The sequence below is a fragment of the Mycteria americana genome, chromosome 5 (genome assembly GCF_035582795.1).
Source record: "Mycteria americana isolate JAX WOST 10 ecotype Jacksonville Zoo and Gardens chromosome 5, USCA_MyAme_1.0, whole genome shotgun sequence".
Taxonomy (NCBI): Eukaryota; Metazoa; Chordata; class Aves; order Ciconiiformes; family Ciconiidae; genus Mycteria; species Mycteria americana.
The window spans coordinates 13,442,534-13,465,739 of NC_134369.1; the positions used below are offsets into that span (position 1 = coordinate 13,442,534).

A 23,206-nucleotide genomic window follows, 5' to 3' on the forward strand; every position below is an offset into this window, starting at 1 on the left:
ACCACCCTCCAGTCACCTTTAATACCGGCTCTGAAATGCAACTCAATATTGTTACTAGTGTTTATAAAAAGCATGTGGATCTTGGATGCAAACTCCTCAGTAAACACACATTCTTATTATCCACTGCACTCTGACTTCCAAAAGACATATAAAGGCAGCTCTTTGGCCACCATTCTGGCTGCCTCCTGTTGTTGAAAACTATCTCATGAAGCTGTGGGAGTTGTCTGCACTCTGTCTGCCATTCATTTCTCCTCTTTTCTGGAATTAATGTTTGGCAATGGAAGCAGGCAGGAGCTGTGTATCAGCTGGATCAAAAGGCCAGGCTCACTGCTTTTGGTACTGATTTTGTATTGCTCGCTTTCAGAGTCGTCTGCAAGAATTAAATTCTCCCTCTTCTACACACAGCCAAGTGTTAGCACCCATAATTTGCAGGTAGGAAAAGATTGGTGTCCTGTCCAAAATCAGAGACTTTCTGACTTTGGGGTCAGATATTGGGTGAGGGCTCAGGCATTTATGGCACCAAGAACCAGCCCTTCTCCATCACCATAGATTTTTAGTACATGCCCGCTTTGCTAGAGGCCTCACAAAGAGGGCAGGAATTCAGTTTTTGCATCTTGTGCTTTGTGATGAGTAGGGTGCAAATTATCTCAAAGCAACATGGCAAGCGATTCTGTTCTCTTCTTGGTGCAGATGGGATACAGCTCCACTGTTATCCATGGGTGTTCGTTGGTACTAGTGAAAGGAGATGCCTGTTGATACTAGCCTCTATCAGAGAAAATGATACGAATACATACATTGATCCATGGAAACCATATACTTATTTGAGAGCAGGACTGGAGAATTACAGTTTCTGTAAATTAAAAGTTTTTCCTATGTTTGGGTGAGAAAAAAAGAAACTGGAGAGAAGAGACTGAATCAGAATTTAAAAAGTTGTACCTAGAGTTCAAAATCCTACAGAATGTCACTGAGATGATCAGTTTTCTCCTACTGCGGGTAATTCTGCTGATTTCTCAGGGAACAACTCACAGCAGCAAAGCTAAGCACGGTCTAGAGGGCCAGAAACCACCTCTGTCTACTCCCTTCACTGTGCAGCAACGAGTCCCACCAGAAAGGTAGTTTCAGGGTCTGTGACCTGTTTACAAGACACTGTGGGCTCCTTGGCAGGCAATTTGCCTTTGAGACTGCAATTCACTGCTGACTTGCCACTGGTTTGAGAGCTGCTCACCTAAAGGCTGCGTGTTGGAAGAATATACCCTTATCAGATAGGGAATCGGAGCAAATTATTCCAATGTGATCTGTGAAATGCTGATATTCTCAAAGAAATGTCATTGCCCAGAAAGAAGGTGCTGTTCAAGTGAACTTGTTAAGAAATCTAAACTTGATTCCATAATTTTTATTTATGCTGTTTATACATAATATTTTGAAGGTGTATGTAATGATATGCTTTGTAAGGTGCTGCATGTATCACTGTGTATGTAGAAAACGTCAATAAAAACATCTTGCTTTACAATCTTTGTATGGAAGATTGCAAGTTATTTAATTATTCATCTCTGTCCAGTAATACTAGTTTTAAAGTCTGTGGAACTATTGTGCCTTCAAGAGAACATTCTTCTAATGGAAGTAGGTTTCTTGGGGAAGGACCACTTTATTATCCACTGATCAGCTTTTGGACTTTTTTTTTTTCATTCTGTTACTTGCCATGGTCCTCTAGAGAATGTGTGCCTGAAGCAATATGGACAAAGCTTTGTTTCTCTTTCTTGTTGAATTAGTCCTATAGCTTCTATCTGGATTACTTAAATTTACATTATAATGCAATGTAAACCAGATCTTTTTCTTAACTGTGGTATCCCAAGTACTTAATAGCATACACCTCCAGAGGGCCTGTTGCTGTGCAGCCCCAGTCTTGCACAGTGGAAGTGAGTGGGTGTTTTGTAACTGAACTCAGGGGTTTCAAAATCGAGCCTTAAGTGCAGTTACCTTACCAGGGACCTGGGATTTAAAAGAATGGCTCACATCTCTGAGAAGTAAATGTTTTGCAACTTCTGCAGGTTATGCAAATCATGCTTTTCCCCTTTTCTTCCTCTCCTGATGAGTCAACAAACCTTTTCCTGGCAATGGAAACAACTGAAAAGATATTTCTTAGAGTGTAAGGAGATGAAGGACTATGCCTGCAGTGTTTTCTATATAGTGAGTCAAAGGCAGAGAGAGGATTGTCAGCACGTCTTTCACCTCTGTTGTTCCATTACTGGTGTTGTCCAGTCATTTTGTATTTTATTCTTGCTATTGTTGATACAGATTATCATTTAGAATCTAGTAAATAAGTTTTAACATGCTAAAGCATTCCGTATGACCTCTTTGCGCAGTCTGTCCCTACGCCCTAGCTGAATCCTGACAGTGGATTTAGCTAACATGCAGCTTCAAAGGCTGCAGTGGAGGTTGTAGTCTTTATATGTAAAATACACTTCCACCGGGTGATTCCCCTTTCATTGAGAGAAATGTCAGTGCAGCTCTGGAGCAGGCCTGCATGACATACAGGAATTAGGAGAACAGGATCTCAAGTCTAAGCTAAAGGAGTGTTAAGAATAATATAATAGTTTGACTTTATGGTATTAAACTGAAGGGATCAAGATGAAACAGATAGGAATAATGAAGAATCAGGGCACCCCACCAAATCTGAGGCGGCTGATTTAGGTTGCATCTTCAGGCACTGTAAAGGTAGGTAGGCGAAGGTGATTCTAGGTAATTCACTACAAACTCTATGCTGCAACAACCAGCCAAAACCACTCATCACCTGTCACCTGCTTTTGATCTTCTGAGATCTCTTAAGACACCTGTCTGAAGCTGTATAGAACAGCAGGAAATTTAAATTCTAGGATGAAAAGAGTATATTCTGACATGGATCCTTTCTGTCCTGAAATGAGGAAGATTTAAGCAGTTGGTAGTGGAGTATTTGCCATTGTCTTTGGCATGAGATGTCTCTTTTCCTATGGGCACGTTTATTTTTCAAAACTATGAAGAAACAGAAGTCACCAAGCAGTGCAACTTCTGTGCCAGAAAGGCTTGGTTATCATAGGACTCTGAAAAAGATGTAAGTTCCCTTTTGTGATAATTTGATCATTGTCCTTTTCTGACCAGAACTTTCCTCTTTTGTGATACTTCTGAGCTTTGCTTGCAAAGTATCCACTGTAGGAAACCAGGATGAAATCTAATAATTTGGTTTGGGGATGTGTTTGAAGGAGAAGCAAATATCTCCTGTGTCAAAGTAAATTTTTCAGAAATTGCCTCAGTGCTCTGGACTTTCATATTAATGCACAGAACTTGGCAACTGTGCCTGTAGGTATTGGCTGGCTGTTAGGGAGAAAACTGTATAGCAGCAGGGATCTTCTGAAGCTTTTCTCCCTTTGCTATAGTGGAGACATTTGTTCCCATGATTTCTTTTGGTCAAATAGTTCTTCCATTTGCTTTTAAGTGTACAGGATGGTTTATAAAAAACCCAACTTGTTGTCCACAATCTTTGTAGAACAGGAACTTGCATATGCAAGGCATTACTTTTGGATCTTTCCTCTTCTTTCCATACTGTTTGGAATGGAAAGGTTGCTAGGGCAAAATGTCAAAGGAGTCATTATTTCTGCTATGATTTGTATGTATGTATTGTTGCAGAGCAGTAAACCCCCTTTTTTGGACATGATTTTGGCTTAATTTTCCTATTGCTGGCTCATCAGTGATAAGCCAGCTGATTAATGTGTTGTTTGATTTCCTTATGTCTTTTTGTTCTTAAAAGTCTTTGCAACAATGTACAAAACCACAGTGACAATGGCTGATTTTGCAAACCATGGCAAAAATTTGTTCTGAGGGTTTTTTCCAGGGTAACACTGAGGCCTTTCTGTATAGTTTATATTCTTCAGCATATACTGTGGGCATATTAATATGTTTTTTCAGTCTGTAATATTCTTTCGATAAGAAATTACTTCTGTTCTCTTTGATAAGGAGAATTTAATCTGTTGGCCACAACACCAGACCAACGACAAAGCAAGTCTTCCTTTTGCTGTTTTATTTAGTTTACTGTATACATTGGGGATTTGAAATGCTGTGGCTAAAATATTGCAGCGGCTGACCACGGAGGTACTTTGCTTCAGGTGTTATGAATTAAAAGCTGACAGCTTTTTAAATTGGTTTGCTCACTGTAAGCAGTGAGTAAACTGTGCTCCTTGTTAGTCAGTCTTTCCCATTTTTGTTGCAGTGGGAATCTTCTCCCTGACAATCCCCTTTTCCTCCAGAGGGAATCCTTAATCTGGGAGGCCAGGGAGCTATTCTGCTGGAGGTGGTAGACACACTCAAGGCAATGGTTTGCTGTAAGAATCTCAGCTGTCTTTAAACTCAGGAAACTTGGAAAAGCTGAGGGTCAAATAGAGGTGAGAAAACTGGCTTTGGACCTGCTGAATGCTCTGCTCATCAGCTCATCTCTGATATCAGTTAATTGCTGCCACACCCTGCCCCCGACTCTGTGGCTCAATGGTATTTAGTGTCTTAGCGATGCTTTGGGGTAGATTTGCAGCGTGCAGACATCCTCTGCTTTACCTGCAGCCGGAAGAAATTTGGCAAATAACTCTAGTTTCCCCAAGGACTTTATTTTTTATTTCTTTCTGCTTCTAGGTGTCAGTCAGTCTCTCCACCACCTCTTTTGTCCCCGCGAAGAAGCCCAGCCTACCCCCTCAGCGATAGTGAGGACTCTTGCCGCTCTACTCGCCTCACCAAAGTCTCCAACTCCAGACTGCGCCTCAAGGACTGGAGCAGCCGCACGTCTACGCTGCGAAGCACCTCCACAAGCCCATCAGACACTGACTCCCCGAGCCACCCTCTCAAAGCCATCAGTGTGGGCGCTTTGGATAAAAGGCTGTCCGTGTTCAAGGCTGAGGACCAAAAGGAGAGTCCAAAGGAAGCTCAAGATGGGGAAGCAATAGGGAGCCATCCGCTCGCCCGGAGCACTCTGTCCTTGGGCACTGCCACCAACTTGAGAAACCTCTCCCTCAGCCGGGCAAGCGTCCGCTCCCAGGCACTGGACATCAGGCAGAAGATCACAGAATGGGAGTGCCGCCGGGAGCCATCCCCCAGGATGAGTGCGTGTGTGGACAAGAGGGATGCTGGGGAGAGGTCGGGCAGTGAGAGCTGCCCCAGTGTGCTGACCTCTCCCTGCAGCGAGAAGACGTTTGATTTCAAAGGGCTCAGAAGAATGAGCCGAACATTTTCTGAGTGCTCTTACCCGGAAACGGAGGAGGAGGAACTGCTGGACAGGGAATCCTGCCATCGGTTCGAAAAGAGACCAGGCAGGAGTGAGCCTCCTTCTGCCGCTTTCCTCAAGGGCCACGTGAGGAAAGAGTCCTCTGCCGTGCTCAACAGAATACAGAAGATTGAGCAGGCACTGAAAGAGCAGCCCGGCAGAGGCCTCCCCCAGTTACCAAGTAGCTGTTACAGTGTTGACAAAGGGAGGAAAAAGTCTGTGGCTCTGAGTACTGTGGAGGGACTGAGTGAAACCCTAAGTGATAGCAAAGGAGGGAGTGTTATTTTGGGGAGTGAACCAGAAACATCTACCGAGGCTGAGAAAAGCAGTAAGACAAAACAGGGGGTTACTGCAAACTCGGCTGGCCCTAAACTGCTCCTCGAAAGCCCAGCTAACACCGCGGTGAATCCTGTCCCCAAGCCCAAACGCACCTTTGAATATGAAGCAGACAAAAACCATAAAAGTAAACCAAGCAATGGCCTACCTCCATCTCCTACACCTGCTGCTCCTCCTCCCCTCCCGTCTACCCCTGCACCCCCTGTGACCAGAAGACAGAAGAAAGAGTCGCGCTTTCACAGAAAATCCCAGAATAGGTAAAATTCAAGGAAATGTCTTGTGCTCGATCTTCAAATAAATAAATGTGCTGTATTTTTTTAGTAACAATATTTTAAATTTTCCCTCTAATGCAATGCTTTTGACCTGCGAAATGCTAGGAATTGCGTGCAAGACAAGTGTTTTTAACTCTGGACTGCATTGATGGGATGCACTGGTACAATGCCTTTACATGGCTACAGTTTTGGAGTTCTCCAACCTGCATTCCTTGATCCCTGGAAAAGGCTCTAGGTCACGTGTGCTAAAGGTTATGTCGCTCATTTTGGCACATAAGCCCTTACTTGAGATTTTTAAAGGAGCATAATTTCATTATCCTCTTTTAGCAGGACCATAGCTGATCTGTCAGTCCTGTCTGCCTCTTCACTGCAAAACATACCTGCAGAGGGTTTGTGTTTCCAAAGCTTGTTACCACAGCAGTTGTGTCAGTTTTATGCATTGTTGATGATTTTATTTAATTCAGTGCTTAGAAATGTCCTAAGTTACTAGCAATAGCTGTAGAGGGTTAATGCTGAGACAAATATGCTTTAGTGCAGAAAGACCTTTATATCGGTCCTGAGTTAATGATGAGCGGAGTATATGGCTACATATCCTCAGCAGTCTGTGGAGCTTGGCTTGTTTTAATTACATAATTCCCCTTGACTTTTTGGAAATGGTACAACTTATTCTGCTCACCGCTTAGAAAATTGTAGGCGTAGTTGTTGTTAAGCGTTCAAAATACGGCATTTTTAACAAGTTCACCTATCTGTGCATGTGTATGATACACACTCTTGGTATTTAGGGGTGACCTCTGCAAGTAACTGCTAAACAGCATCTCAAATGCACACTATCAATTCAGTATCTGGTGCTTGATGTTGGCTCAATTAATTAAAAGTTTATGTCAGCACAACCTGACCTGAAGTACGCTGAAGCAGGAAAAGGAGAAGAGGAGCCTTCAGATTCTGTTCTTTACTTTCAAGAGACACCTGCTTCTGAAGTGGATCAAACAGCTCTGCTGATGTGTGTTGTTTCTCTGAGAAAGGCGGGGGGGGGGGGGGGGGGGGGGATGTGTTCTAATCAGAGCCAAGCTCTGATTAGCAGTGCTTACCTTTGAGTTCTGGCAATAATCTCAGTTAGAGGAAGTAAATACAGATTTTAACAAGAATTTGTGAAATAAAGCTGACCTCATTTTGTTCAGCACAGCATTTCCAATGTACAGAAGACAAACAATAATTTTTTAATGTTCTGCTATAAATGATAGCCTTTATTGGAAAATTAAGGGGCAAGTGGTAAAATGGTCTGTGTGGTGGGTGGTGCAGAGGAATGCATAACAGGAGATTATTCTTGCACAGAATCACCGTGTGACCTGCGGCTAAGTGATCAAAGTCAGTCTCCAAGTACACACTTACCCTGAATTTGAGACCATACAAGTCATCTGAGAACCACAGTATTTTGTTACAATGAGTTTGTGAGATGAAGTTTTGAAACTTCTTTCAAGAAGAGGTACAATTCGTGCTTGCACCTACTGTTCTGCAGGTTCAGTCCCCTGTCATAGTGGAGTTAGACAACAGCATGGTTCAGCAATGGAGCCTCAGTCCTGGGTGGGGCTAGTAGGTACAACCCCAAAACAAAAGCAATATTTATCAATTTAAGTTGTGATTAGTGGAGTTATAAGTTGTAAGATTTACGGTGTTGTTACGTGTACCTGATGATTCTTGCAAATCAGTTTGACGTTGTACAGGGTGGGTTTCCATTTGCTTGTAACAGCTTTACCCTACTGTAGTTCAGTGATTTCTCTGGATTTACCTCTGAGTAATGATGATCTAAGTAAGTTTAAATCAACGTCCGAACATCGCAGGTTTGCTGGCTGACTACAAGGCTGGGTGGAAATCCTTTATAAAATCTTTATTGTCTTTGCTGCTGTCCTTCCTTTAGTTACAGTAAGGAGAATTCCAACATTTACAAAGAGCTTGAGACCATACGAGTCATCTAAGAATGACAGTATTTTGTTAATATTACTGAAATATCAGTCCCTAAACTGTTCTCTTTTTGAGAACAGACATAATTCTTTATGTCTACAGCTTGTAACTGTGTGTTTCAGATTGAACATACGTGTGGTTTGCATTCACTGGAATGGCATGAGAATGGACAGTGGATATTTATCCTTCTAATATTTTGGTCAAAAACACTGGTTTTCTTTGTGGTGGCTAATTCAACATTATAGTAAAATGGAGGAAGTATCTCATATTTGCCTGCTAGCATACAGCCAGTCTGTATTCAGAGGACCTGGTGCCCATGGTAGCTTCTGCACTTCAGATTGATGTGAGCTGGATGTTCCCTAGCAGTTGGAGATCTTCTGGCACAGAAACGGCACAGGAGAGGAGTGTCACAGGATAGGCTTGGGACAGATGAACCACAGCTGAGTGCTGGTCCACAAAACCATTCCCATGGTCCTATGCAGTGTCACTGCACCATAGCGTTGCCTTGAATTCTATAAGAGCTGGATATTTAACTACTTTAGAAAGTCTCATTTCATACACAGGTGTGTCTTCAGTGCCTAAGCATCTTTTATAACTGCCAGTAGGTATGGAGGAGCAGATGTCTGGATCTGAAACACAAGGCTTGTTTCTGCTACGATCCTGATGTGCATAAGTCGGACCTGGATATTCTTAAGATTAGGGAAAGAACAGAGAGGGGGCTTCTAAGCCTGCCCCAGACCCATAAGTATGCTCCAGCAGACAAATAGGAAATGATCTTGTCAAATGCAGTGTCTGCACGATAGTCACTGTATTGCCTGTAGGGATACTCTTGAGCCAATTAACAGGCTGAAGTATGTCTTGGGAGACTCTGCCACTGCCATATGGATATGCTGTCAACATACGTTTCACTCCAGCTGGGGAAAAGAGGAAAGAGGGTTGATGGCAGGATGATTTACCGTTCATCTAGTTTGGGTATCGATGAGTGAAGTATGGCCATCAGCACAGTCTCTGCAAGCCTTACAGCACTCTGGGATTTACACTCTGACCTGAGCCCATTTTTCACGCCATTTCATCCTCAGTACTAAATCAGTCAAATGAATGCTAGCCCCTGTACAGCTGGCAATGCAAACCGTGCACTTCCCATCTTCAGCGTAGATGTTGCCTCAGAGAAAAGTGCTGGGCAAACTGGAGAACGGGGAGGGCTTGGGCTCCTCTTTACCCAGAGCTGCTCGGTAGCACGGGGACAGGTGTGGGTGAGAGGTGGTGAATCGCCTCTCCTTTGAGTACCCGAGTGGGAGACAAGTTGTATGGGTTCATCTGACCCAGCTGTCCTTCACCTTCCTGCCAGAAAGCCCAAACCTTCAGGCCCTCAGCCATCAGCCTGGGCTGCTCATCTGCCCCAGAGAGCCTTAACTTCCTCCATGCTTTGTCCTTTGCTGCCAGTGCTTGACGCAGGGAAATGGCTGACTTTCACACGAGTCTGCCTTTGGCATTCGTATACTGACCTTTATGTGGGAACATATCTGGAGGTTCAAGACATGTGAGTGTTTTCAAACTAAGAGCTACGTCTCCCAGAGCAACTGGCGGAGGAATGCTTTCCAGAGAAATGTCTTTTTCTTGAGGAGAGACGAGCACACGTTTCTGGGGCTCCTGGCAAAAGCAAAGCAATTTCTAGTCTGAGGACTGTGCTGCTAACTTACTCTGTAACCTTTGAAAAATATCACATACTTTCTTGGTATTTTCTCCCTGTCCGCATAATGGGGATAACTATACTTCCAACCTCATAAAAGTGTCACAGATTGCTATACTAAAGACCGCTCTGAGTACAGGACTTGAGGTCCTTTAAAAGTTAGTCCTTAAAGCATGATGTGTGATTTTTTTGGTTGGTCATTTTATATATATTTCTTAACAAATGATCAGCTAAGTGTTTGAGTAATTTTGCATTCTAGTTACTAATTACTTATTGTTTTAAACTTTAGAAAATCCTTTGAGTTTGAGGATGCATCAAGTCTGCAATCCCTGTACCCTCCCTCCCCAACTGAAAATGGGACTGAGAGCCAGCATAAATTTGGATCCAAGAGCACTTTAGAAGAAAATGCCTATGAAGACATTGTAGGTAAGAACCTGCTGCAGTACATGGGCTCACAGCGGGATGTTGAGCAGTTGTGGTCAGACCGTGTACTGTTGAACACATGTCCTGTGCAAGAAAGTTCAGTGCTGTCAGTAAAGAGAGATTAAATGGAGGGTAAATGGGTTTGATGCATCAGTGCAAACATAACTCTCAGTCTGCACGCAGGAGGTCTTGATTCCTTCAGACTTCATCAGGTGGTATTGGAAACAGACTGTTTGGTCAGCTTTTTGCCATGCTTTTCAAGAACCAAATCATTCTTTTTATCAATGCTTTGGCTTGAAGCCTTGAGTGGTGTAAGAATGTCAAGAACTGAACTTGAGATAGCCTTTACAGAACTATCCAATAGCAAGATTAACCTCACAGGCCTTGTGTGGTCAGCCTGAGCTTTTCAGGACACCTGTGTGGACTGCCCCAAAGCAGTTGTTTGTAGCACCATTCCTGGTCTCCCCTAAGTCCCAGTTGCTGGTTAAAGAAAAATTAATTTCCTTTAGCTATACAACCATCAGGAATGTGCAACAAAAATACTGTTTAGATTAAGCTTCACAAGAAAAACATGTTTCTTTTGGTCTTAGAAGGAAATGTGTATGGCCTATGCATACATTCTTTTAACATCAAAAAAGTTGTTATAATTACTGAAAATTGGGCAGCCCTTCAGAGCACAGATTTTCCACACCAGTGATGAATATCTGCATTGTTTTTAACTCTTTCAGTGTTGTATTATTACAACAGATACAAAGGGTACTTCATTTGACTTTGGACAATGAATCTTTATCTACTGAAAACTGGAGGGCTACCAAGATAGTCAGGGGCCCTAGTGCACTTGTCCTCTGAAGAGACACTGACAAGCTGGGCTTGTTTAGTCTAGTAAAAAGGAGGACCAGAGGCACTCTTATACTGCTTACAAATGTTTGAAGGGCAAACAAAAATGATAGAACAAAACTATTCTTGGTCATATCAGTTGATACAGCAAGGAAAAGTGGCCACAAACTGCAGCTTGGGGCTCTTTGTCCTTATACCCAAATTCTGTCTCTGGCTTGTCAGCCTCAGTGAAAACAGGAATTTGCTCTTTCCATTTGCAGCTGTACACTCCCTCTATGCCATTCAAACAAATGCTTTCAGAACACAAAAAAATGCTGCTGTTCAGTGTCTGTTAATAAAAATGAGAGCTTACATAGATACTAAAAAGTTTTTTTCTGTGGAGAGCGTCCTTATATGATCATCAACCTTCTTCATGAACTGTCAGACCACCGTGCAATTCACACTTGAAAATATATTGTGCATTAATTACAGCGCTCATCTTTGCTCAGGACCTGTCAATGTGCTGCCAGATGTTAGGTGGTAATGCTTCTTTTCTTTGCTTTGGTTTGTTAAATATCAAAATAAAATGTGCAGGACTGGTAAGAAGCTTTCTTCAAATGAGAAGAAATCTTGGGTTCAGTAAAACATAATAGGCTCTTCCAACTCAAGGGAACTATAAACCAGCTCCCTGCAGATTATAATCTGGGCATTTTGGCAGGGCAGTGGGAAGAGAATGCAAAATTTCAGATCTGTGGACAAACACAGAACTTCATTGTTTTGTACTGCTTTTTAACAACCTGTTTCCAAAGCACTTCATTCAATACAGGCAGTGTGGGGGGAATACCAAATCAATATAATTGTTATAAACTGTCAAGCATGATTAAAGACAAGCCAAAGTAGTTTGATCTCTGGCTTTAAAGAAACTATCGTAGTTTTGTGTATCACATCTGCATAATTTATACAGGAGTGCTAGACCCCAGTCTCTAAGTAGCACTTTTGTACTCATGCAAACCAGGTGTCTGTAAGAGTGAGTTTACTTTATAGATTTACATCTGCTTCACAGCTATAAAGGATTCTGTCACTGCTGCTTTGGGTTTTCTTTGCCAACAATTGCCCTAGAGCTGGTGGTGGGTTTTTTGTCTATACCTGGTTGAATCTCCTGCCTCCCTAAAAGCTTGTAGATAGTTAAAACATTGTCACTGTAGTAATAAACTTAATAAAGTGTTGTCCCCCCCGAATTAAAACTTAATAAAGTGTGTCATGTCCCCCCCCACCGAATCAAAACTTTTAATGCAAGTGTTAAAACACAAGAAAAAAAGGCTGTTAATCTTGAGCAATGCTCTAAGCACTCTGCTGTGCGACGGAATCATAAAAAAAAATCAGGTTGGAAGGGATTCTGGAGTCAGCTGGTCCAACCTCTGCTCAAAGCAGGGCTAGTTTCAAAGCTAGATCATGTTGCTCAGGGCTACATCTGGCTGAGTTTTCAAAATATCTTAGGAGGGTGGGTGGTTCCACTGCCTTTCTGTGCAGCCTGCTCCACTGCTTAACCTCCACTGTGAAGAATTTTTTCTTGATATCGCTGTGAAGAAATTTTTCTTTCTGTCCAGTCAGAATTCTCCTTGTTGCTATTTGTGACCGTTGTCGTTCATCCTTTCACTGTGCACCTCCAGGAAGCATCTGGCTCTGCCTTTTCCATAACCCTTTCTAGGTAGTGGAAGACAGCAGTTGGGTTCCTCCCCAGACTTCTCTAGGCTAAACAGTCCCAGTTCTCTCAGCCTTATCTCATTTGTGTTGTACGCTCTAGCCCCCAGCCATCTTGGTAGCCTTGCTCTAGACTATCTCAAGTCTGTTGAAGTCTCTCTGGTACTGCGAATACTCCAGATGTGGCCTTGCAAGGGCCAAATAGAGGGGAATTACCACTTCCCATGACTTGCTGGCCACACTCTTGCTAATGCAGGCCAAGGTGTGGTTGGCCTTCCTTGCCCCGGCATGTACTGTCGCAGGGTTATTCCGACACATGCGTGGGACTGTATTTGTCTTTCCTAAACTTCCCGAAGTTCCTGTCAAGCCATTCCTTCAGTTTGCTGAGGTCCTCTGGGACAGAAGCCCAGCTGTCCTGTCTGTCACCACATCCCCCAGCCTGATGCCCTTCAGCAGGATGTCTCTCCCTCATTGGAAAGCAGAGGAGAGCTGTGGATAAGTTGTGAATTATCTATCAGAGGGTATCTTCTAAAAAGCATATTTAATGTTACATATCTACAAGATACTGTGTAGGGTACTGAGTGCTCTCACTCAGACTAGCGCAATGATCAAAATACAGCTTCTAAGCACTTAAGTGCTAGGACTAGTGTAATTGTTATTTTGGTTACTACATGACCTCCTCATGTGATGCATATGCACACTAAACCTTCGTCTTTCTCCTGGTGCCCTTACACTGTTTCCTTCTTTAATGACCAGGACAATGATGAACTGTTATGGCTAGTTTCTGTTATTTTGAGAGCTGACTTAAAAAAAAACCACGTTTTTAAGGTACATTAAAACAAAAAATGATTGCGCTTTGAAATCCAGTGACATCATGAACCAGATGCTTTGTTTAATTTTGTAATATTTTTGTACACTTTAATAGATGAAATATCTGCACGTTAAGTTCAAGACAGGTATTGGATTGGAACATAATGATCCATTCTGCATTAATCAAGAAGCAGTTGTATAAAGGGGTACACATTCCTCATATTAATTAGAGCTGTATTCCATGTGCAAGGAACCATGTGGACTTCATTCATCTTCTGTACTAGCACTCACAGGAATGTGGCAGCCATAGTAATCTTAACATTGTTTTGCTTCTTGTGGTTTTGAATGAGTCTTTAATCAGACCAAAATTGATGTGGCTTTATGAATCCAGTTGGGGAAACCATGCTTGGCTTTGTGCGAATTCAAGAAACTATCATAGTATTAAGAGATGTCTGAGACAGTTGCTTCTACTGTGTTTGTGGACAACAGTATTTCCTGTCATATGTACCATACGGTTTCAGTTTTCCAGTCTGTTCCCCTAAATGCAGTTGACATATTTGAATATTGTTATTTAAGGTCTGGTGTCTCTGAGGCATTTTTCACCTGACATCTAGAAGAAAGCACTTGTTATCATCACCAAAAAGAGTTGAATGAGTAAAGTGAAGGCAAGGTTAAGGGCATAATATTAAGTTTAACTTGAGAAAATCTAGTAAAACCATGTAAATTATAGTTTGTGTTTGTAAGAGAAATTGCACTCGCAATTCAAAAATTAAATAAAGTGGAAGAAATCTTTGACAAGGCAAGCCTTTGTACTCTGTTTGTAACTCCTCAGAGTGCTGGACACAGTAGAACAGGTGGAGATTTACTCTAAGAGGATACTACATAGATGTGTAGTAGACCCATTGCTCAGCTGGGCTGTGCATGTTGCGTTGTAGATTGAGAATGTTTACTTTAATGTTGCACAAATCCATTTGCCCTGTCCAAGCAAGAGCCATTTGCTCTTATAGCTGCCTGGCCAACATTTAAAACATTTTTTTCCCCAAGAAGAATGAAAGTGATTAAAATGCTTTTCCTCCCTGAAGATCTGTGACTAACAGGGTTTCTTGCTTCTCTGCTGTTTTTGAAGTCATAGGTGGACTATTCGGCACATAGCCCAGGTGTATGAGTACCAGATTATTCGTCTTCTAACGGGTGTAGTCTCTTACTGGTGCAATAAATTTGTATAAGAATGGGTTTATTTCAGCCACATATATTACTGCAGAGAGGTCTCACCCCAGTAAGTTCCCATCCTGTCTGAGTGGCTCACATGCAAGACTGGTACCTGCTCACTAAATTGCAATGGTCCAAAGCATTCTTAGAACTCTGTTAACTAACATGAAAGACAATGCTAATGAATTAACTTATTTTAGAGTCCCCAGCTGGGATTAGGCTGTACTTTTCTTTAGGACTAGACTAGCTTGACTTTGTGGCTGGAGCTCTTTTGAGTGGTCACCATGCTGGGTTGCAGTGGACAAACCCATGCTCTGTCCAGCTTGGCCACATGCATTGGCATGTGCCCAGCAGTTTGTTGTGATATTAGCCCTTCCTCTGCGTTGGTTGACAGGCTTCCTGCTTGGCCTTTTCCCAGTGCATAGATCTGCCACAATTGCTCCAGGGCTGAAATTGATCTTTCAGTTTATTCCTCTCCATCAGATTCCTGTGGGGAGGAACATAAGTGTCTGCTACTGCCCTGGGGAAGTTTTGGTGTTTCACTGGCAGCAGAGTCCCTAGGAACACAAAGTCTGGGGACACCAGCATATGCCAGTTACGTATAGCCAGGCCTGGTCTATGCCAGAAGTTAGGTGGCATGCCAAAGGCGTGATAGGTATCAGTGCCAAAACTTGTTAGACCTGCTTGGTGGCAGGTCCCAGTGCTGTGTAGATCAGTAGGCCACGCATCTCTCCTTTAACCTTGCGGCTGATGTAGTCAGCAGCATGGGGCTCCTTTGTTCATTAAATGCAGGTATTTTTTCAACTGACATTTTAGGATATACTGTGGAAGATGGAGTCCATCAAATACCCACTGGCTGAGGAAATGCTCTTCTCAAGGAGACTCCAGCAGCTGGAATGTGAACCTGAGCAGATGGATTAGCTGTTACAGAGGGACAGATAACCTGGGCAAGAGAAGGATAGTCAAAAGTGTATGGTTCAGGCAACTGGCACAAATTCCTGTGAAAAAATCTTTCCTCCAGGCAATGCCACAGTTATTATGCAAAGTTAAATCTGAAATGTTTTTGTTTTAAAGCTGGGATTCAGCAGTTGAGTTCTGGTTCTAAAAGAGCACAGGCCTTGGGATCTGGGGTTTTGGTATTGTCCATGGTGGTAGAGGCCAGCTTGAAAGCTTGCCTTGGAACTCAGTTCTGTCTTCTCCTCATTTATCCCTATCTCCACATCACAGTTTCTCTGTGGTCCATTGAGGACACTAGAGTCAGTCACACATATTTGATGGGGTTACAGACTTCTTCCCAGCTCAGAAATAAATGCTCAGAGGCAGAACTTGGGTTCAGGCCCATCTCTGGTTGTATTTATGTTTGTTGAGAAGTAATTGATGGAGCCAGTCAGAATGCTCTTCTGGAGTCTGTGAAGCTCTGTCAGCAGAGTCAGATTGTTTCAGATTGTCTTTAAATAAAAGGTGATAGTTAAGAAGTTGAGAAGCAGTTGCTGACAGCTACTGTGTCTGCTTTGACAGCTAGAGCTGAAGCAATCTAGAAAGTAAAGCAATGCCCCAGAAACATTGCTGTGGGGTCTCTAAAACCAGGATGAATTTCTGAATGGGAACTTGCTGGTGGGCTCCTGTTGGGAGCGTCCTGCAATCCATGGTCCCAGGGGCAGCTGCCCCTCCTGGGGAGGCTTTGTTATGCACCTTTCTGCTCTCTGGACCTGTTCAGTGTCACATTTAGGAGATTTTGAGCCCTTTCAATACCTGGATACTTCTCTTGACAACTATTTTTTTGCACCTTAAGAGGAGTTAGACTAGTGATAGCAACTTAATCACTGTGCTTCTGGAGGTATATAAGTGAACCTTGTTACAATTGACACCCAAGGTGACTGAAAAGTGAAACAGTGTAGTTCTACACAGTTGTTTAGCTGTTTTCCTCTGTCAGGTTGAGTATCTCACTGCAGTTTGGGGAGAATCAGCTTCTTGTTTACTTCTGCACTGTAACAGGGCAACTAGCTCTGGGTTTGCATGGGCCTTCTTCACAGTCAGAGGGTTGAGTGAAACATAAATCGTTATAAAGCCCTAAACCAGTCAGATTGGTACCAGGCCTAGAAAAGTTATTTCTTTTTATTTTTGGAGTAAAATCATATCCACATAGGTCTTGTATACAGGTTTCCGGTAATCACTCAGGGAGCAAAATGTCCTTCCTTTGGTGTAGCCATCTCACCTTGAAATTAGTGAGGGCCAGGTTGTTGTTGTACTTGGGCAAGTACAGTCTTTTCCAGAGAGATGAGAACAGATGAATCTGGGTCTCTCAGCTATTTCCCAATACATCAGAACTCATAAGAGAGGAGATGGAGCAATATGTCTCAAACCAGCATTACTAAGTGGAGCGTCAGGGCAGCCTATCCCGGGTGGGTGCCTGAGCAGTTAAAATAGGCAGGTGTGGACCTACAGGCAAGATCCTGAGTGTGCAAGGAATGTCGGTGGCTTAACCTTCCCCGTGGAGTCCAGAACAGCATGTCACTCCCTTTATCTCTTCTGGTAAGGGACCTCGTCTCTCCTAAACCAATTAGTTGTTTTGAATTCTGATGTAAACTGGACATAGTGCGTGTCATGTAACAAATGGGATGATTTAGCTATTTTACTGAATCCTCCACGGTGTGTGCCAAGAGCTGCAGAAATGATGACTGAGGTCCAGTTGGAAGATGTTCCAGCTTGACATTGCTTTCAAATTAGAACATTTGCAAAGTTCTTCCAGTAAATGTGGAAAAAGGTTAGAAAGACAGCGAGCTGATCTTTCCAGTAAAATCCCATCATCACATGCCACATTATCACCTGTTGTACTTTCATATCACATTATTGTCTGCCGTATTATCATCTCACATCAAAAGGGTTGTACAAATCTGCGAGAAACTGGAATTGCTGGGCTGCTGTGAAGCTGAAGCAAACTTGGAGAGATTGCACCTCTGCCAGCAGTGCTGTGCTAGTTGCTTATCTGAAAACATTTTGGGTGTTTGGTCAGACCCTTACCAGGAGGTCTCTGGATAGTTGTTAGTCAAAGACAGAGCTAGGATTGATACAAAATGATGGTGCAGGCAGTGATCAGGGAAACATATGTTCCTGTCTTCTTCCACGCCCCCAGTCTGCCTCTCACAATCTAAAAAGCATGTGAGTTTTTGGAAAGTGTAATAGTGGCAATTTTAATAATAGACAGTGTAGGGTAATGGCAGCCAGAGCACATTAAATCAAACAGTATCCATATGGGCTTGTCAAAGAAAGGCCAAATACTCCAGCTGTCTGATCCTATTGGTGATCAGCCTGCTGCTTTGTTGCTACATTGGGATACATAGATTTCAGTTATTTTTAATAATCATGTCATGCTTTATTTAGATCCCCATTTTTCTCTGTGGAGTGTGTCTCACAGCTATACCATCCACTACAGCTTCTTCTGACAGTCTCTATCGGCTTTATCGCCTGGTTTTCTAGTCAATGCTGCAGGTTAGTAAAACAGAGAGTAAAATGACCATGAGACTGCTCTCCCAAATCCTAGTTTAAATTCACAGAGACTGTGTTGAAGTCAGCAGGGTTAAACCTCTGTGAAGTGCAAGCAGTTTAGGAGTTTAGGCATGCTGATGCTGTACTGCGCTAACAGTTGCTCATCAGATGTTTTCATGCACATGATTTTGGACTGAATGTTAAATGGATGATTTTGGGGCGTGAAATTTCTTATTCATTTATCAGCCATGCTTATTCTTCTCCATCTAGTGCTTCATTATGATTACAAATCTAAGCTCTTGCAGTCCCTGCAGAGATGGCAGGGAGCTGAAAGTATCTGCAGTGTTTCTTCTGCTTATTGCAAGGCAAAGCAAAACTGGAAAAGTTTAGAAAGCACAGGCTGTTGCCTACAAACTCCATGGACCAGGACTCAAAAGGCCGATCGCATTTTCGACTTGTCACTCTGTATGTTGCAGATGCTCTACTATTTTTCTGAGAACATGTACTGAGCTGATACACTGAGTGGTAGGATTATAAGGAAGTAAGTCTGTAACTTAGCACTGTTCAGCAATAGCTTGTCAAAGCAGCTATAATTTGTTTTAGCTGTAATTTGATATTGAAATAGTTCCTCTTTCTACAGATTCCTGGGGTAAATTCCTCAGCTGAGATGCACAGTTGCAGCTTCTCTGATGTTGAAAGAGCTCATCTATGCACTAAAGATCTAAACTCAGATACTTTATGAGAGTGTGGAGATTTTGTGGTTTTCATCTGTTTGATCTGAACATGCTCATAAACATCCCAGTGGCTGAGTTTTCCTCCAGCACTGGCGGTGTGAATCTGGGTTTGTGTAATTTTATGAATAACATGAGTAATTCATATGCAGAACACACCTGGATTCTCACCATTGAGCAGTTCTTTGGACTTAAGTGCCCAGAGATGCTGGGGAGCTGCAAGTCTGCACAGCGCGTGAATTCCGTGCTGTTCCCTCATGCAGTGCTTGCACTCAGAGGCTCATTCCCATTGCTTCCTCTTCAATGGCAGCAAAAGCAGAATTCCCCAACCACCCTTCTCGGCTTGCTTCTTCCTTGCCCAGCTGTATTTTATCTTAATCTTCTGCAAGGGCTTGTGTGCACCAAATGTGCGTGAGGTGGATGAATTGGGCTATATCTACAACGGAACAGAGGTCATGGGCAGAGGGCAAAAAAGGTAGTTTAAGAATTTGTAGGTGCCATCAGGAGGATTATGTGTGGAAAGGAGTTGATGTTGCACCTTGTGTATGTTGTTACAGAAACACTGCAAAAAGTTCAGGGGATAGGTGCCACAAGTGTCAGAAGTTCTTACAGACTGCTTACTTGGAAGTTCTTACAGACTGCTTACTTGGGTACTTCTACTTGTCTGTTATTCAGTCCTCATTGTGCTTATCCAGGCCTCTTCTCCTGCCCATTTATTGCCACTATTTCCAGCTCCTTGCCTCTGGAGGTACATGCTGCTTTTTCCCAAGTCTCTCCTGGGATGGCAGCTGAAGCTTTCATCTCCCAGTACATTATAATGTAAAATACATTAATTGCTCTATATTTTGTGCACATGCTGTAGTATGCAGGAAATACACACTTTGCCATTTGTGAGGTGCTAAGTCTGCCTAACTCAGCCGTACAGCTCAGGGGCCTGGGCTTTCTATGTAGCCAGCAAAGAAGGCGGTAGGCTCTTAGCTTGGGCATTCAGCATCACCCTCTGGAGACTGTATCTCCTCTGTGAGCATTGGCTCCTAATTTAGGCACCGAAGTTAACACAAGTTGATGAGCCCTTTCCCTTACTGTATACCTGCTGTTCGATTCTTCTCGCTTCCTGGCAGTGCAAAAGGCAGGAGTTATAATCAGCACCCAGTGAATCACTTCATTCCTCTGATAATTATTTCTCCCATCTAGAAAGAAATGATGCATTTCCCTGCTTTCTGCCATTTATAGAGAAGTGTCTGCCTGCATTTTTTTTTTTTTCCCCTCAGCCTTACTTTTCACTCCTTTCTCAGTGTGAGACAGGCTTGCTGAGTCTGCCTCTGCTTCCCATTTGCCACGTGTGAGAGGCTGAGCAGAGGAACATTGTGTGCTGCCTCAGGACTCAGTGGGGCTGACTTGCAGAGCATCATGGAGTGAGGAATTGCAACTGCTGGAGGAAACTCATCGATGCTTAAGCTTAAGGCACTGCATTCCTCAGGACTTTTTTCTAAAGATCACTGGTTATTTTATCTTTTTTTTTTTTCTTTCTTTCCCCTGTGGACCAATCATTAAATTGCCTGTGAGATCTTCTGAAGATAAATGTCGTGTAGATAAATGTCCCGTGTTAACTCAGCAGTTCGGTACGTAGAATTCAAGAGATGGGGAAACTTGGAAAAAAATGCTTATAAAGGGAACTCATCTAGAAGCAGGGGTGGTGATTAGAGACAGTCTTTGCCAAAGGCTTGCTATTTCATGTGACCATATGCATTCTGGGGGTCTGATTCAGCTTCCTTTGAAGTCAGTGATAGTCTGCTGTTGTCTTGTGTAGCAGTTGGATCAGGCTCATTAAGAGAAGCCTGGCCTCTATACTGCATAATGTTTCTCCTTTTGGCTTCCAATAGAGACAGCCATATGGAAGGAGCAAGGATGTTTCCTTGCTCTTTCATTGTAAATGTGTTTTCCTTTTGCAGCAAATCCAAATGAATGCAAAAGCACTGCAGCTTGCAGATTGTGAACATTCCTTGCCGGGGTCTTGAGACTAGAGAAGCGATGGTGTTCAGAAAAAGTGCAGAGATCAAAGCTACAAACCTGAGCCAGCCCAGCTATATGGAAGCTTTCCTCATTTTTGTGCTGCAGCAACAGTAGCAGCCGCCACTGCAGCCCTTCCCCAGAGCCTCCCTCCAGTGTGGGATCTACATGTGGTGGTGGCCATCGGTTCCCAGGTCTTTCTCCCATGGAAGGGAGTCACAGTGCAGAGTGATAGGGTTAAATGCTGCTCTAAGGCAGTTTGGGGTACCCTCACACATCTTTTTAGCTTGCTTGCCATCTTGAGTTTCTTGTCACTTGTCCTTCCTACTCTTGGCACCCAGAAAGCAGTCTGTCTGGGCTGCCTCGTGCTCTTTTGGCATATCTGGTCTTTTGGTCTCATCCGCCAGGGAGAGCGTAGGTACTAAAATATGGTGGTTGTCTAAGGTTTGAAAATTACTGAAGACCTAGACAAATAAATTATCTCTTTTAGTTCACTGGCTGAACCAAATACTGGGCTCAAATGCCAAATCAGGAAAACTGGGTTGTTTCAGGTGGCTCAGACTATTGCATTATCAGAGATTTGGTGGGGAAGTTTATTCTTTAAAAAAAAAAAAGAATAGGTGAGGCATATTTGGTCTCAAGGCATCATTTCAAAATGGAAAAAAAAAAAACCTGAAATAATTTGATTTTTAAGCAAATGAGAAAAATAAAAGAAACAAGTGTTCTTGAACAGCAAGCCAGTCATCTGAAGAAACTCTCACAGCTCTACGGAAAGGGTTAAAATCCCTGTGGTGTCTCCACTGACCTCCACATTACACTGAAGAGGAATTTGGCCTGAGCTTTCTTTTGGTAGAGAATCTGAGTCAGAAAAGCAGCCTCTGCTCATGGTTCCTTGCTCCTCCCTCTCCTCTCATCCAAGACTTCTCTGGGCCTGTTTCTATACTTAATATTTTAGGTCAACATTAGCAATGTTGAGTTTAACTGGGTTCAAGCAATTCTGTTTTACATTGTGTCTTGGAAAGAGAATCACCCGAAAACTGTTAAATGCTTTACATTTTAAAAAAGGTTTCTTTTCAACTGTTGGGCTTGTTTTTTCTCAAGAGTTTGGATACTATGCAGACTAATGTAATAACATTTGTTTTCACAAGGAAGCATATATTTAAGCACTGTCTAATGTAGCTGGGTATTTTGAAATCTGTTAATCCATTCTAAAATGCTTGCTTGACCTATACTTGCCTTGGGCTTACAAGAAATTTTATTATGCTAGTACAGTCCAATTAGCTGTGACTAAGCAACAGCATTTTGCGAAGCTGACCATTTATTGTTGTTATGATTATCATATCTAGAGCTCTAGAGTTTACAAGGAACAGAATTAGTGTGCAGTATCTATTTATTTTTCTTCTTGCAGAAGGAATCAATCAATTCCATAGTCCTCCCAGAACATCTGTAGCTTTAAATTTTTGTAGGAGTATTTGTTGCTTAAGATTTATCCTGTTCATTGCATTAATCAGAAGGTCTCTCTTCTAAGTACCCCACGCACCTGAAGGTGTTCTTTCCATGTGGTGTGCGGATTGACTATGATGATAGTGCAGCCTCTAGAATCAGATTCCCTCTGGATGAAATAATAAGCTGCGATTGCCAATTCAAACATTCTTCAAGAGCAGCAGTTATTCAGGCTTCTAATTAAAACAAAGCTAAAACATTCACTCTTGTGCTTGTATTTGACTAGAAATCTTAGTATGATGCACTACCAAAGCAAAACTGTATTTTTACTTGTATTGTGAATATGTGAACTTGCTAAGCAAAAGCTCTTATTGCTATAACTGATGAATCAAGCAGTCTCACACTTCCAGGCTTAACAATAAAGTAGAAAGCACAAACTATTTTTGTTTTCTTTTGTACGATGAGAAAATGTAATATTTGGTCTAGAACAAAAAAACTGGTAGTCAAACGAACCGGGTATTAATCCAGGCCTTGCTCTCATTGAAAATACCTATGCCTCAACTGTCATCTCTGTAAAAGCAGTGACTATTTTCTGTAACAGTGTGAATAATAAACCATGCTATAGCTTTCAGTTTTCAATTCTTAATTGTTACAGTATGTAGTAAAATCTGAATTTCTTGTATTTTAATAGCTTGTATTGCAATATATATTGTACTGAACTCATGAGGTTTGGAGTCATCTTTAGGTATAAAACCAAAAGCAAGTTGGTTCAAAAACTTTGAACTTCCTGCATATTTCAAGTTTTGTCAAAGTCAAGTCTTGAATTTGAGTAGATCACTTTTTTGGGGATGATTTTCTGTTTAAGATGGTTGAAAAACTGGAAGGACTCTGTGTTTGAAAAACCTGAAGTTCTAAACCAGTTGCTGATTATGAAGTGTTTGAAGAAATGGATACAAAATGTTCATTTTACTGATGGCACTCATTCATCTTCATGCTGCTTAGTTCAGTGAGAGGCTTACTGAGTTCAGAAGTTTTGAGAAGA

At 42.3% G+C, this 23,206-nt stretch overlaps 1 protein-coding gene across 6 annotated transcripts in view; it reads left to right on the forward strand.

The window, feature by feature from the left end:
- Positions 1-23,206, forward strand: part of DENND2B (DENN domain containing 2B) — a 192,897-nt gene that overhangs the window by 109,864 nt on the left and 59,827 nt on the right. For 5 of the 6 annotated variants that reach the window (XR_012775859.1, XM_075502183.1, XM_075502180.1 and 2 more), the window contains 2 exons: positions 4,654-5,871; positions 9,825-9,961. Coding sequence is in view for 5 of the 6 variants with exons in the window: in XM_075502183.1 (XP_075358298.1) it covers positions 4,654-5,871; positions 9,825-9,961 (1,355 nt within the window). In the remaining variant the exon portion in view is untranslated. The remainder of the gene's footprint in view (positions 1-4,653; positions 5,872-9,824; positions 9,962-23,206) is intronic. The other variant, XM_075502184.1, reaches the window with a different exon arrangement.